At 38.1% G+C, this 14,209-nt stretch overlaps 3 protein-coding genes and 2 long non-coding RNA genes across 8 annotated transcripts in view; 3 read left to right on the plus strand and 2 right to left on the minus strand.

The window, feature by feature from the left end:
• The first annotated feature begins 431 nt into the window (after window positions 1-431).
• Window positions 432-14,209, plus strand: part of LOC111429891 (heat shock 70 kDa protein) — a 25,599-nt gene continuing 11,821 nt past the window's right edge. The window contains exons 1-2 of one of the 2 annotated variants that reach the window (XR_002708232.1): window positions 432-1,912; window positions 2,078-2,928. Coding sequence is in view for 1 of the 2 variants with exons in the window: in XM_023065965.1 (XP_022921733.1) it covers window positions 767-1,912; window positions 2,078-2,884 (1,953 nt within the window). In the remaining variant the exon portion in view is untranslated. Of the gene's footprint in view, window positions 1,913-2,077; window positions 3,036-14,209 lie in introns of those variants that run through there. The other variant, XM_023065965.1, reaches the window with a different exon arrangement.
• Window positions 3,298-5,521, minus strand: LOC111429902. 3 transcript variants are annotated; one of them, XR_002708234.1, is made up of 4 exons: window positions 5,405-5,521; window positions 5,071-5,282; window positions 3,640-4,187; window positions 3,298-3,430 (listed from the first exon to the last, which is right to left on the minus strand). It is a non-coding gene; the product is annotated as an uncharacterized LOC111429902 (long non-coding RNA). The 3 variants fall into 3 exon arrangements; XR_002708235.1 differs by having other exon boundaries at window positions 3,298-3,456; XR_002708236.1 differs by having other exon boundaries at window positions 3,298-3,466.
• On the plus strand, window positions 3,837-8,534 carry LOC111429889 (cellulose synthase A catalytic subunit 7 [UDP-forming]-like). Its single transcript, XM_023065962.1, has 13 exons — window positions 3,837-3,977; window positions 4,063-4,258; window positions 4,338-4,519; window positions 4,619-4,718; window positions 4,814-4,931; window positions 5,004-5,270; window positions 5,385-5,730; window positions 5,829-6,092; window positions 6,181-6,393; window positions 6,489-6,690; window positions 6,794-6,990; window positions 7,115-7,468; window positions 7,692-8,534. Exons 1-13 carry the CDS (start codon window positions 3,903-3,905, stop codon window positions 8,271-8,273), a joined length of 3,096 nt encoding a protein of 1,031 aa, XP_022921730.1. The 5' UTR covers window positions 3,837-3,902; the 3' UTR covers window positions 8,274-8,534.
• Window positions 8,110-9,856, minus strand: LOC111429901. The gene is made up of 3 exons (XR_002708233.1): window positions 9,221-9,856; window positions 8,807-9,167; window positions 8,110-8,241 (listed from the first exon to the last, which is right to left on the minus strand). It is a non-coding gene; the product is annotated as an uncharacterized LOC111429901 (long non-coding RNA).
• LOC111429890 (eukaryotic translation initiation factor) overlaps window positions 11,347-14,209 on the plus strand; it is a 7,198-nt gene continuing 4,335 nt past the window's right edge. Inside the window, exons 1-5 of the mRNA XM_023065963.1 lie at window positions 11,347-11,835; window positions 12,259-12,330; window positions 12,720-12,815; window positions 13,047-13,259; window positions 13,786-13,880. Coding sequence (XP_022921731.1) covers window positions 11,656-11,835; window positions 12,259-12,330; window positions 12,720-12,815; window positions 13,047-13,259; window positions 13,786-13,880 — 656 coding nt within the window. The 5' untranslated portion in view covers window positions 11,347-11,655. The remainder of the gene's footprint in view (window positions 11,836-12,258; window positions 12,331-12,719; window positions 12,816-13,046; window positions 13,260-13,785; window positions 13,881-14,209) is intronic.

Genomic DNA, 14,209 nt, shown 5'->3' on the forward strand with positions numbered 1-14,209 from the left:
GAGAAATGAGTAGGGGATTTTGTAAGAGAGTGTGCAAAGGAAGAATCAAGAATTGTGTGGAGATAGGAAGAGCATGTTGACTGTTGAGACACGTGCGATGGAGAAAGAATCATAATTGTCATTTGTCACCGTTTCTCCTTCTGGTGCGAACCCAACCGCCAAGCCCACCGTTTGATACTTGAACTTCAATTTCCTATAATACCCCTACCTCCCCTCCCTACTTTCATCTTTACCCAATCCTGTTGTCTAATTTGGCCAAAAAGAAAAAAAAAAAAAAAAAAATTTTAGAAACTATTAAATAAAATTTAAAATCTTACAATTTTTTGAAACGATAAAAGAATTTCAAAAAGATTAAAAATTTTGAAACTTTTTAAACAATAAAAGTATCATTTTAATGAAAAAAAAAATTGAGAGGACTTATAATTACCATCTTAATAATCAAGGGTAGAAACGTAAAATGTAGCCCTGATTTGCAAAGGATCCTTATTTACCCGCCAACTGGAACGTAACTGGAATTCTCCGGAACACTCCCGCACTCTTCCGATTCTGGTACTCTCTTCTTCCTTCCCCCCCACCCTCAGAGCTAAATTTCTGGACCTTTCTCTTCAAACCCTATAAATTTCTCTCCCTCTTGTACTGATCTTCAACTCATATTTCTGTTCGAAGCTTACTCAATCCAGAAAAAGCTCTCTGAAACTCTGTTCCTTTCATTTACACAAACCTCTACTTTCTGCGATTTGATCACCAGTGAAGAAGCTTTCCGGCTATGGCAGCGAAAACTGAAGGTAAAGCCATAGGCATCGACCTCGGCACCACCTACAGCTGCGTCGGGGTTTGGCTTAACGATCGCGTCGAGATTATCCCCAATGATCAAGGTAACCGAACCACCCCCTCTTATGTAGCTTTCACTGACACTGAGCGTTTGATCGGTGATGCGGCCAAGAATCAGGTCGCTATGAACCCTCAGAACACTGTCTTCGACGCCAAGCGCTTGATCGGCCGGCGACTCTCCGATCCGTCTGTTCAGAGTGACATGAAGCTCTGGCCATTCAAAGTGGTCGCTGGACCCGGCGAAAAGCCGATGATCATCGTCAATTACAAAGGCGAGGAAAAGCAGTTCGCTCCGGAGGAGATTTCTTCGATGGTTTTGATTAAGATGAGAGAAATCGCCGAAGCTTTTCTAGGCCAAACTATCAAGAACGCCGTTATTACAGTCCCTGCTTATTTCAACGATTCACAGAGACAAGCGACGAAAGATGCGGGTGCCATTGCTGGACTCAACGTGTTGCGTATCATCAATGAACCAACGGCGGCTGCGATTGCATATGGTTTGGATAAAAAGGCTTCTCGTAGAGGCGAACAGAACGTTCTGATCTTCGACCTCGGCGGCGGAACTTTCGACGTGTCACTCTTGACCATAGAAGAGGGAATTTTCGAGGTCAAGGCCACAGCCGGCGATACTCATCTCGGCGGCGAAGATTTCGACAACAGGCTCGTAAATCACTTCGTGACAGAGTTCAAGCGCAAGAACAAGAAAGATATAAGCGGCAACGCGAGGGCACTGAGGAGATTGAGGACGGCCTGTGAGCGAGCCAAAAGAGCGCTCTCGTCGACAACGCAAACCACGATTGAAGTCGATTCGCTTTACGAAGGAATTGACTTCTACGCGACAATTACGAGGGCTAGATTTGAGGAATTGTGTATGGATATGTTCATGAAGTGCATGGAGCCTGTGGAGAAATGTATCCGTGATGCTAAAATTGACAAAAGCCAAGTTCATGAGGTGGTTTTAGTCGGTGGATCCACTAGAATTCCCAAAGTTCAGCAGCTTCTGCAGGATTACTTCAATGGAAAGGAGCTCTGTAAAAGTATCAATCCGGATGAGGCCGTTGCTTATGGTGCTGCTGTTCAGGTAACTATTCTTTCTCCCCCAATTTAGTCTTTGAAATAAAATTAACTGAAATTGTTCTTAGTTGCTCTTAGTTGTTCTTATTATGAATTTGAGTTTGAAGTTTATGAGTTCGTACGAATTTGTTACCAAACCAGCTAATATGGTCTATCTCCATGGCGTATACAGGCTGCAATTCTAAGTGGGGAAGGAGACGAGAAAGTTCAAGATCTGTTACTTCTCGATGTCACGCCGCTCAGTCTCGGTCTAGAGACGGCCGGTGGCGTCATGACAGTCCTAATTCCTAGGAACACAACAATCCCAACAAAGAAAGAACAGATTTTCTCGACGTACTCAGACAATCAGCCAGGAGTTTTGATCCAAGTCTACGAAGGAGAGCGAGCCAGAACCAAAGACAACAATCTGCTCGGAAAGTTCGAGCTCACTGGCATTCCTCCAGCACCCAGAGGCGTCCCCCAAATCAATGTCGTCTTCGACATTGATGCGAATGGCATTCTCAACGTATCAGCAGAGGACAAGACTGCAGGGGTGAAGAACAAGATCACAATCACCAACGACAAGGGGCGAATGAGCAAAGACGAGATAGAGAGGCTGGTGAAGGAGGCAGAGAAGTACAAAGCAGAGGATGAAGAGGTGAAGAAGAAGGTGGAGGCGAAGAACGCGTTGGAGAATTATGCGTACAACATGAGGAATACTGTTAGGGATGAGAAATTTGCAGGGAAATTGAATCCAGATGATAAGCAGAAGATCGAGAAGTCCGTGGAGGACACCATCGAGTGGTTGGATAGGAACCAGCTGGCGGAGGTTGATGAACTTGAGGACAAGCTGAAGGAGCTCGAGGGTGTCTGTAATCCCATCATTGCTAAGATGTACCAGGGCGGTGCTGGCGGCGGTGCTCCTATGGGCGATGATATGCCTGGTGGTGGGTCCGCCGGGTCTGGCGGTGCTGGGCCGAAGATCGAGGAGGTTGATTGAGGAGTCTGTCTGTAGTTTTTGAAGTTCTCAAGTAGAGGTTGAGAGTGTAATGTTCTTTTGTTGTTTTTTTCTTTCTTTTATTCTGTGAAAAATAGAGAAAGGTTGTAATGTATGTTTGTAATAAAAATTATGAGTGCTTTTTTCTTAAGAATTTAATTAACTTTTTACCTTCAAAATAGCAATAAAAAATAAAATAAAATAAAATAAAATAAAAAATTACGGTAAGCTGATTTTTTTTTTTTTTTTTTTTACCAAAATCAAAATCCTGAAGTTCAAATTTTCATACTGAACATGTATTCTCACGTAAATAATATATATATATATATATATATATATATATATATATAGGAAAGTTCTTAAAATTTTGAAGTTAATCAGTCAAGAAGCGGATGGAGAGACTACAACTTCCTTACCTAACGATTTGAAATTGTTTTGGGGTTGTTCTTGCATTTTAAGCATCAGCTGCTTGCATTCTAAGCATACTCTCTCAGCTTTTTCCCACCACCTCTTCTCATGCCAAACATCGTCTTCTTTTCACCTTCCATTCTTTATGGGAATCACAAAAATAAACCCTAATATTCACTTACACTGTAAGATTATTGATTTAGAGGATGATTTGCCCACTTAAACAAAGGCTTAACTTCATTAAAACTAGATATGATCTTCACTGATTATGGGGCTTTTGGATGATCATAACATATAATTAATGAAGAAGAAGTTTACTAATGAAAGGAGCAAACGAACAACAATGATACCTGGATGGTTGGGATGGCAAAGGAAGTAGAAGAGAGGTCCTTGGCGGTTGAACAGTGAGGGGAGGAAACTTAACTTCAAGGCAAGACGGGACTTTGACACAGCAACCAACTCACCACCCATTACATGGACACATTAGGTGAAGAAGACAGTTCAATATCTCATGCCACCCTTTTCCTCCTCTACCTTTCTCCTTCATAAAACACCTTCCTTGCTCCAAACTCTCATCCTTCTCTGAACACCTGGTCTCTGTCGATCGCCTGCCATGGAAGCCAGCGCTGGACTTGTCGCTGGGTCTCACAATCGCAATGAGCTTGTTGTCATTCATGGCCATGAGGAGGTAGTTAACTTAGTGTGTGAAAGTTTTGGTTTGTGCGTTTGTGGCTGATCTGGTTGTTTTTGTTTTGTTTTGTTCTCTTCTTTAGCCAAAGCCGTTGAAGAACTTGGACGGTCAAGTTTGTGAGATCTGTGGTGATGAAGTGGGGCTTACTGTGGATGGTGATCTGTTTGTTGCTTGCAATGAATGTGGTTTTCCAGTCTGCAGACCCTGCTATGAGTATGAACGAAGAGAAGGAAGCCAACTCTGCCCTCAGTGTAAAACTAGATATAAGAGACTCAAAGGTAAGGCACAGAACAAGGCAATAACTAGTTTCATCTTCACTTTATTTTTTCTTAAACTCTCTTTTTGGGTAATGTGAAGGGAGTCCAAGGGTCGAGGGAGACGACGATGAAGAAGACATAGATGACATTGAACATGAGTTCAACATTGATGATGAAAGGAACAACCACAGTCATCTGGCAGAAGCTATGCTTCATGGCAAGATGAGCTATGGTAGAGGCCTTGATGATGATGAAAGTGCACAGTACGGAAGAACACAGCCAGTGAGTGGGCGAAACTTTCATTCTCTAGCCTCAGTGGAACTTTTTTCCTAGTTAACATTAGATTTATAAACAAGCATCTAATATCTAATGCATATGCAGGTAAATGGTGAGCTTCCTTTATCTTCTCAAGGATATGGAGAGCAGATGTTATCTTCTTCTCTGCACAAACGTGTGCATCCATATCCGGTTTCTGAACCAGGTAAATTTTCTCAACCCTATTGTTTTTGCATTAAATTGATGAAGACTTGGATCTCTCTCCTTTAAGCTACATGAAGTTTGTTTTCAACAAATCAGGGAGTGCAAGATGGGATGAAAAGAGAGAAGGTTGGAAAGATAGAATGGATGATTGGAAATTGCAGCAAGGCAATCTTGGGCCTGAACCTGATGATGCCAATGACCCTGACATGGCTATGTATGCTTGAAAATTTTGACAAAGCCTGCCTTACTAATTCGGATGTATTGATCGACTTGTAAACTGTTGCAGGAATGATGCAGCTAGACAGCCACTATCAAGGAAGGTACCAATAGCATCAAGCAAAATTAATCCTTACCGGATGGTTATTGTGGCACGGCTTGTTATTCTCGCCTTCTTCCTTCGTTATCGGATTCTAAATCCAGTGCATGATGCATTGGGTTTGTGGCTAACTTCTGTGATATGTGAAATCTGGTTTGCATTTTCATGGATCCTCGATCAGTTCCCCAAATGGTTCCCAATCGATCGTGAAACCTACTTGGATCGTCTAACTCTAAGGTAATATCAATTCTAGACAAGGAAGAAGGAAAAAAAGAAAACTTTGTTAGTTGAATATGTATAAAAGTTCAGAATATAATCATCGGAGATACTCATATGGATGTTGTAATGTAGATATGAACGAGAGGGTGAACCTAATTTGCTTGCTCCAGTAGACATCTTCGTCAGTACTGTAGATCCGATGAAGGAACCTCCTCTTGTAACAGCTAACACAATCTTATCTATCTTGGCCATGGACTATCCAGTTGATAAGGTTTCATGCTATGTTTCGGACGATGGAGCGTCCATGCTTACCTTTGAAGCAATGTCAGAAACTGCAGAATTTGCAAGGAAATGGGTCCCTTTTTGTAAGAAGTTCTCCATAGAACCACGAGCACCTGAAATGTACTTTTGTGAGAAGATTGATTATCTCAAGGATAAAGTCCAACCAACATTTGTGAAGGAGCGACGAGCAATGAAGGTATGCAATTTTAACAAATACATTGAAAAAGAGGTACATATAGGAGTTTTACAATATGTTCTCAATATCAAGCTTGAAACATTTTTTGATTCATGTAGAGAGAATATGAAGAGTTCAAGGTCAGAATAAATGCTCAAGTAGCGAAAGCCATGAAAGTTCCCACAGAGGGATGGATAATGCAAGATGGAACACCATGGCCAGGCAACAACACAAAAGATCATCCCGGTATGATCCAAGTTTTTCTAGGTCACAGTGGAGGCCTTGATGCCGAAGGGAATGAACTCCCCCGCCTAGTTTATGTATCTCGTGAGAAAAGACCAGGTTTCCAGCATCACAAGAAAGCCGGTGCCATGAATTCCTTGGTAACTTGCTCAGTCAAGTTTCTCTCCTTCCCAACCCCAGTCTGTTCCTTTTCCTTTATCTAATCCCCAATATTTTGTTCAATTGTAGATCCGTGTCTCTGCAGTGCTTACAAATGCTCCATTCATGTTGAACTTGGATTGTGATCACTACATAAACAATAGCAAAGCAGCACGAGAAGCCATGTGTTTCCTTATGGACCCTCAAGTTGGAAAGAAAGTCTGTTATGTGCAATTTCCACAAAGATTCGATGGAATAGATAGGCATGATCGTTATGCCAACAGAAACACAGTTTTCTTTGATGTAAAGACCCCATCTCTGAAATTATATATATATTTTCTCAGGTGACTAAACTAAGCTAAGAACCTTAAAAATGAACTATTTTCTTTGTGATGCAGATTAACATGCGAGGTTTAGATGGAATTCAGGGACCCGTATATGTTGGCACAGGGTGCGTCTTTAGGAGGCAAGCATTATATGGTTATGAACCCCCAAAAGGTCCTAAGCGCCCAAAAATGGTAAGCTGCGATTGTTGTCCATGCTTTGGACGTCGCAAGAAGCTTAAGAGCTCTAAAAGTGGGGTAGATGGAGATGCTGCAGGTGAGTTTTTCAAACTTCAACTTTTTGGTTCTTGTGTCTTGGTGGATACTTTGCCATAAGATAGTGATAACTCATATCTATTCTCTTGCTGCTATATGCGTAGTGATGGAAGATGACAAGGAGCTACTAATGTCGCAAATGAATTTTGAAAAGAAATTTGGACACTCGTCAATTTTTGTTACCTCAACTTTGATGGAAGAAGGCGGTGTTCCACCCTCCTCTGGTCCAGCAGCCCTGCTTAAGGAAGCAATTCATGTTATCAGTTGTGGTTATGAAGACAAAACCGAATGGGGTACCGAGGTAATGTCAACCGCCCTCCTTTTATTTCATACGAACACCTAAATCAAACAAAAAGTTATTGTCAGATATGGTCTAGAGATAGGTAGACTTGGAACTGAAACTAGTGTCATGTTTGTGAATGCAGCTGGGCTGGATTTACGGTTCTATCACAGAAGATATTCTAACAGGTTTCAAAATGCATTGTCGTGGCTGGAGATCTATATACTGCATGCCAAAGAGACCTGCATTTAAGGGTACAGCTCCCATCAATTTGTCTGATCGGCTGAACCAGGTGCTTCGGTGGGCGCTCGGGTCCATTGAAATTTTTTTCAGCAACCACTGCCCTGTTTGGTATGGCTATAAGGGTGGAAAGCTAAAGTGGCTAGAGAGATTTGCATATGTCAACACCACTGTCTACCCCTTCACTTCAATACCACTTCTCGCCTACTGTACCCTCCCTGCAATCTGCCTGCTTACGGATAAGTTTATCATGCCACCGGTAAATATAGTAACATTTACATTATCGCCTACAAAAGATGATTTAAGCAGAAAATATTATGGAAGTGGAAATTTGAAACTTACAGCTATATTGTTTGATAAATTTTCTTGGCCATCAGCCCCGGTCAAGCACACGAATTAATTAAGCTTTTACATTCTCCATTGTTTCTGGCAAGGTATTTTGCATCCACTGATGAATTTCTCTTTGGCTTTTGGACAAACAGATCAGCACATTTGCAAGTTTCTACTTCATTGCATTGTTTCTTTCCATTTTTGCTACGGGTATTCTTGAACTTAAATGGAGTGGAGTTAGCATTGAGGAATGGTGGAGAAATGAGCAGTTCTGGGTCATTGGTGGTATTTCAGCTCATCTATTTGCTGTTGTACAAGGTCTATTGAAGGTTTTGGCTGGAATTGATACTAGCTTCACAGTTACATCCAAGGCAACAGATGACGAAGACTTTGGAGAATTATATGCCTTCAAATGGACCACTCTGCTAATCCCTCCCACAACTATTTTGATCATCAACCTTGTTGGGGTTGTTGCAGGCATCTCAGATGCCATAAACAATGGCTATCAATCATGGGGACCTCTATTTGGGAAGCTTTTCTTTGCCTTCTGGGTGATTGTTCATCTCTACCCATTCCTTAAGGGTCTGATGGGCCGACAAAACCGCACACCGACTATAGTCGTCATATGGTCGGTGCTGTTGGCTTCGATCTTCTCCTTGCTTTGGGTCCGAATTGATCCGTTTGTGATGAAAACAAAGGGACCTGATACAAAGCAATGTGGACTAAATTGCTGAAATACTTCCTCTCTTTCTTCTTATTTGTGTGTGCATCACCAGAAGATTCATGTGCATATCCAGGAGATTCATGTGCATGAACATTGTACTTAGAATATGTGAAGCACAAGAATTAATAAAAGTAAGAGTGAAATTTTTGTGTAGTATGACAACGTGTCTAGCTTGAGAACAAATGAAGATGATGTGTTTGTTTACTTCAGTTTGTGTACACAAAACAGAGTGTTTCATTTAGACAATTACAGCATTGTACTTGTACCTTCATCACCTTGTCCATTGAGAAAAGTAAACAATATAGAAAGCAAGATTCCCCTGATTCAACCTATTAGAAATTTTAGAACTTTGTTTATAGAAAACTAGACTCTTTATAGATTCTAGAATAATAGAATATTGAACAGTAAAGAAATCAAAACTGATCAACAGCTTCATGCAAGAAAAAAGGAAAACGAAAGGTTAAGAAAAAAAATTATACATAACACACAGCACATGTATAGAAATTGGTAACTTCGGACTCATAGCCAAAGATAGTATAGTACCTCAAGGATTAACATTCTTGGAGACGCATTCTTTAAATTTTTTTCTTAAATGCAGCAATCTGATCCCCTTAGTATCCAAAAATATAAATATAGAAGAGAATAAATATCGATTCTTCATGCAAACATAGTAGACAATTCACTTCCAAAACCCTCAACAGCTGTGGTACCTAGCCAAGACCATTTATTCTCCTTTGCAAATAACTATTACTGGATTCACACAATTTCTGAAGCAAGAGAATGCAAAGCCATGCTTTAAGCATGACCAGCTGCGTACCTGCAGCACAGCAAGTTAATATTCAACATCGATGATGTTTATGAACAACTGATTTGAAAGCTGCGGACTTAGCGATTCAGACTTGAACTCTGATCCTTGATGGTACTATTTGTGGAGCGTCCATCCGGTATCTGATTGACATCAAATTTGGCCTAGATCATACGCCAAAATTCAGACTGAAACTCCGACTTTTGAGGTTAAGTCCCGAGGCCCTATTTGGCTCTTATCAAGCCTATCTTTTGACACTCTTGTCCTTATGCTTCAGCTTGACTTCAATAGACATCGGGTTCTCTGTGTTCCAAAGAACCGTATCCCTCTCAAGCACAACATCAAACACCTTGCGCGCCAACTCGGCGCGCGTAAATTTGATGTACAAATCAACGATTACATACCCAACAAACAAATTTGACGCCGCCCCACCAACAATGGAATGCGCTTGCAACAAGACGCCAATCCTCTCATCCTCAAACCTCGAAGCAGCTGAAATCGTAAATGCACAAGTAAAATTGTCTGGCCTAATATCAGTCTTTTCATTTCTTAAATGGGTATAGACAGAGAGATCGAAGATTAGCCTCTAACAACGACATTGAACAATAATAGATCAGGTCTGGAGACAATGGCGAAGAGTTGGCGCACGTGGCGAACGGCCCCAAGGTCGAAGAACTTGTGGCATCGTATTTCCAGACGTGGTCGTGTTTGTGCATATCATCTGTATGCGTCTACGGCGCTCCCGGGAGCTTCTAATCTCGCCGCTTCCCTTCGATTTCCTCATTTGGAGGCGGGAAATACCTTCCTATATTAAAGGCCAAAAAATTACATAATAATATTTCTAAATTTTATTAAAATTAAAAATTAAAAATATTATTATTTAACTTAAAAAAATTTCACTGGTACCAATAAATTTAAAAAATAAAAAAATAAAATATATTTAATCGTGTATTTTTCAAAAATATCATTAAACTTTTAAATATTACTTTTTTTTTTACATTTTAAATTAAATAATATTGTTAATCTATTTGGTTATTTTTCTTTTTCATTTACTCTCTTTTAATTTATATATAATAATATATTTGGTTACAGCGTTTTGGGTATTAATATCTTTTAAAAATTAATGAATATTTTCTATAACTAAATAAAAGAGTGTCATAATTAGCTTATTATAAAAGTATTATTAATATTATTACTTATATTGTTTTTTTTTAATTCCACTTATGCAATGTGCGTGTGCAATTGGAAAGTGCATAATGGATGTTTAACACAATTATATTATTATTATTATGTTCTAAATATCATAGGATATTAATTTTGATTTTAAAAGTCAAATTAAATAGAAATCATTTGCTTCAACTAAAAAAGGGAAATTTTTAATCAATTAATAAAGACCTAATTTGTGAACCATAAATACCACTGTAATTACCTAATCTGTGGGCAATAAATACCATTATAATTATTACTTACTTAATATAAATAAATATATATACAAATGAATTATCTGGTTGGGCCGACTAGTTTGAATAAAAACTAAATAAATTCCAACTACTATTAAATATATATATATATATATATATTTTAGCTATTTAAGGTAATATTTCAAATTATAATTTTTTTTATTAAATATTTGATAATAGTTAAATAAATAAATATTTTAGGCACTGATATTTTATAATTCAAAAAAATTATGATTAAATTGGATTAAGTATTTAAAAGGTGGTTTATGTTATAATATCTCTAAACAAAATATTAAAATATTAAAATTGATCTCTGAATAAAATATTCGTTGTATCTTGGAAATCAACTTTGACGTAATAATAAAATAAAAATATATAATCGTGAACATGTTTGAATGAAAATCTAAAAATAAAAAACAATTGTATTGGGAATAAAATTAATAAGTAAATAAACTAAACCATTTATTACTATTTTATATTGTAATTTGTAACAACTTTTAAATTAACTTATATAAATGCAATTATCAACCAAAATTAGAAACAAATATTATAATAATGATTTTTTATTACAGATCTATTTTAGATGGTTGCTTTAATGGATTTTAAAATAAGATTACGATAGAGTAATTGAGATGATTCGGATTGATTAAATAATTTAATATAAAAAAATTATTAACCAAGCAATTAAAAAATGGGAGTTTTAAAATAGTATTTAATTATAATATTATATTAAGTTTAGAAAAAAAGAATTAAAGGTAGAGAAAATCAGAAAATGGAAAATTATATTTATGGAGGGTAAAAGAAAAGAGAGGGAGAGAGGGGGAGAGAGAGAGAGATTGGCGTGGATGAGCGAGCAGAGTGTGGGAAAGAAGGGTTTTTTTAGGCTCCCGCAACCGGTTCATCGTTTTCTCTCTTCTGTTTATCAGACCTCTCTCTCTCTCTCTCTCTCTCTCTCTCTCATTACAAGAGAGAGAAACGGATAAAAACCAAAAGCTTCATTTCTCTTCAAATCCTATCCAATTCAGCGCGCACTGCCGCTGAATCTTCTTCCTCCGATTTCTCTCTCCTTCTCCTCTTTCTTCTTGGTCCTGCGGCGGAGATATCCTCCTTGAGCGATAGATCGAGTTATGCAGCAAGGTGATCAGACGGTTCTAAGCTTGAGACCTGGTGGCGGTCGACCTAGACTCCTTGGTCCTCGCTTTGAGCTTTCATCCTCATCTTCATCTTCATTTGCCTTTGGTTCGTTTTCCTCTGATCTCCCCACCCTCCGTCCACATGGCGCTTCTTCCTCTTCCTTTTCTGTAAAGGTATGTGCCTACGATGGTCTTTTATTGGATTCTATTTACCAACACTTGTTCTTTGATTTGGATCTTGACCTTTCAATGTCCTAATCTTGTTTTCTCAAACCGTTTGAGCGTGCGGGTTTGTGGATTCGATATGTCGACGTGAATGGTTATTTGCTTTTTTGTTTATCAATTGTGATGGGGTTTATTGCTTCCTTGTGCGTCTTGATTTGAATTGGTAGAGTTAAGATTGCAATCTGGGGTTCTTAATCGATGGGGATGTGGAAATCATGGAAGTTAATTATTAGTTTCCGGTTTAATTCATCTTGAATTGATCCAATGGCAGAAATATTTTGTTGCATATTGTTGCTCTTTTTTATTTTGTACGGGCATCATTTTTATTTCTCGTTGGATTCTGTTTTAACCCTCATTTTTCATTTTTAATAGGCTGGAGATTCACGGTTTGAGGGTCGTGAGCGTGTTCGGTATACCCGAGATCAGCTTTTGCAGCTTCAGGAAGTAAACATCATGTCCTCATTTATTTTATCAAAATAAGCTAATAGTCTCGACGGCGCATGTGTCTACTTCCTCTCCGTGAATATCTTGTGAATTTTTATACTTTCGTATTAAGATCAAATAAAAATATATAACTTCGGCTTCTTTCTGGGATAATTTGATTGATATGCATTTTCTCATTAAATCTTTTTTGTTCTTTTAGTTATGATCATTGCCTCTCCTTGTTTCTAAATAAAGAAAAAGAAACGATAGCTATTTTCTAGTTTGAAGTACTCTTTAAATATTTCGAAGTCACAGTTACCGGTACTGATGCTTTTGCGTAGAATTTGTAGAGAATCACGTATCTGTTTCTTTATGTTTTTTGAGTGATTGGTTCCTCTTGTTTCTTGAAGGTCGTGGAAGTTCCAGATGATATACTAAAAATTAAACGGGATATTGAAGTGGAAATTTTTGGCGAGGAACAAAGTTGGAGTCGTGGAGAGAGCAATGTAAGTATGTTGGTCGTTCACTTGATTGATTTTTTTCTTGCTTTCTCTTGGGGGTGCTGGAAGGTTTGTAAGAGGTCCTTCATTAAAATTTAAAGTTGTTTTATCTGCACCTAGTGGTATTCTTAACCATCTGATTCCCCTCAAATTTGTTAAGGGTAATTTATGAAAAGCAGGGTTTTGAATATTTCTTCGTGTATGATTCTCTGTAACATCTCCTTGTCCTTTTTATAGCAACTTAATCCATCTCAGAATCGCTATTCTGAGCCTGACAATCGTGACTGGCGTGGCCGTTCTGCCCAATTCTCTGCTTCTGGAGAGGATAGGTCCAGGGAAACAATTCGGGATAGAGATTTTGGTGGTCATTTTGACTCTAGACAGCAAGATGCAAATCAATTGAATCGTCAAGATCACTCATCTTGGACCCGAACCACTCCTAACCAAGGGGTAATTTTTGTATTTCTTCCTGCAGTTTTCATTAGTTGATTTCGTTGAAATGATGAACTCAGAAAAGAACATCTCCACTAACTTTTATTTTAAAGAAGAACAAGATCTCAAACCTCATCCAAAATCAATTAGCATTGAAGACACACACACACACACACACACACACACAGTTTGTTCCCTGTAAACTTTATGATGTACATTTTGAAGTATGTAATTTAACTCTCACACGTTGCTAGCTCAACTAACTGCTTCTATGTAGTTGGGAATTTTGATATTCTAGTTTAAATTTATCTAGACTTTTCCTTTACATCCTTGTACAACCCCTTCTTTGAACAAATGTGTTGCTCCACAGTTTATCGAGAAAATCCCTGACAAGATATATGTATAATTCTGAAAAACAAAATTATTTTATTTAGTGGGGGGAAAATGACGTGTGCAGGGCACTTATACTTACGCTCATTTGTTTCTAAATTGTAGCTGTTAAAGCCCTATGTCTAATTATTTATCATTACTTTACTTATTTTAGGGAGGACCCCCTGCTTTAATCAAAGCTGAGGTACCATGGTCAGCTAGGAGAGGAACTCTCTCTGATAAGGATCGTGTCTTGAAGACTGTAAAGGGGTAATACATATTAATTACATGAGTTACTAATTTCTCCTTTTCACTTCCTTTTATAATTTCGAATTGGATTTTAGTTTTGTTGTACTCCTCACCCTATCCCTTACAATTAGGCATTCTATGCCATTTTCAGTCACGAGGCCCTGGTCAATAGTATTAATGCTTAGTGCAAGCAGACAAAGTATTTTACATAAATTTAAAAGGGGGATTGAAATCATAATAATGTAAAACAGTGTATTAGAGAAAAATAATCAAACACCCAGCCAAACTGAAAATAAAACGCAAAAAAAAAAAAAAAAAAAAAAAAAAAAAAAAAAAAAAAAAAAAAAAAA

Source organism: Cucurbita moschata, unplaced genomic scaffold, assembly GCF_002738365.1.
Source record: "Cucurbita moschata cultivar Rifu unplaced genomic scaffold, Cmos_1.0 Cmo_Scf00032, whole genome shotgun sequence".
In the NCBI taxonomy this organism is placed as follows: domain Eukaryota; kingdom Viridiplantae; phylum Streptophyta; class Magnoliopsida; order Cucurbitales; family Cucurbitaceae; genus Cucurbita; species Cucurbita moschata.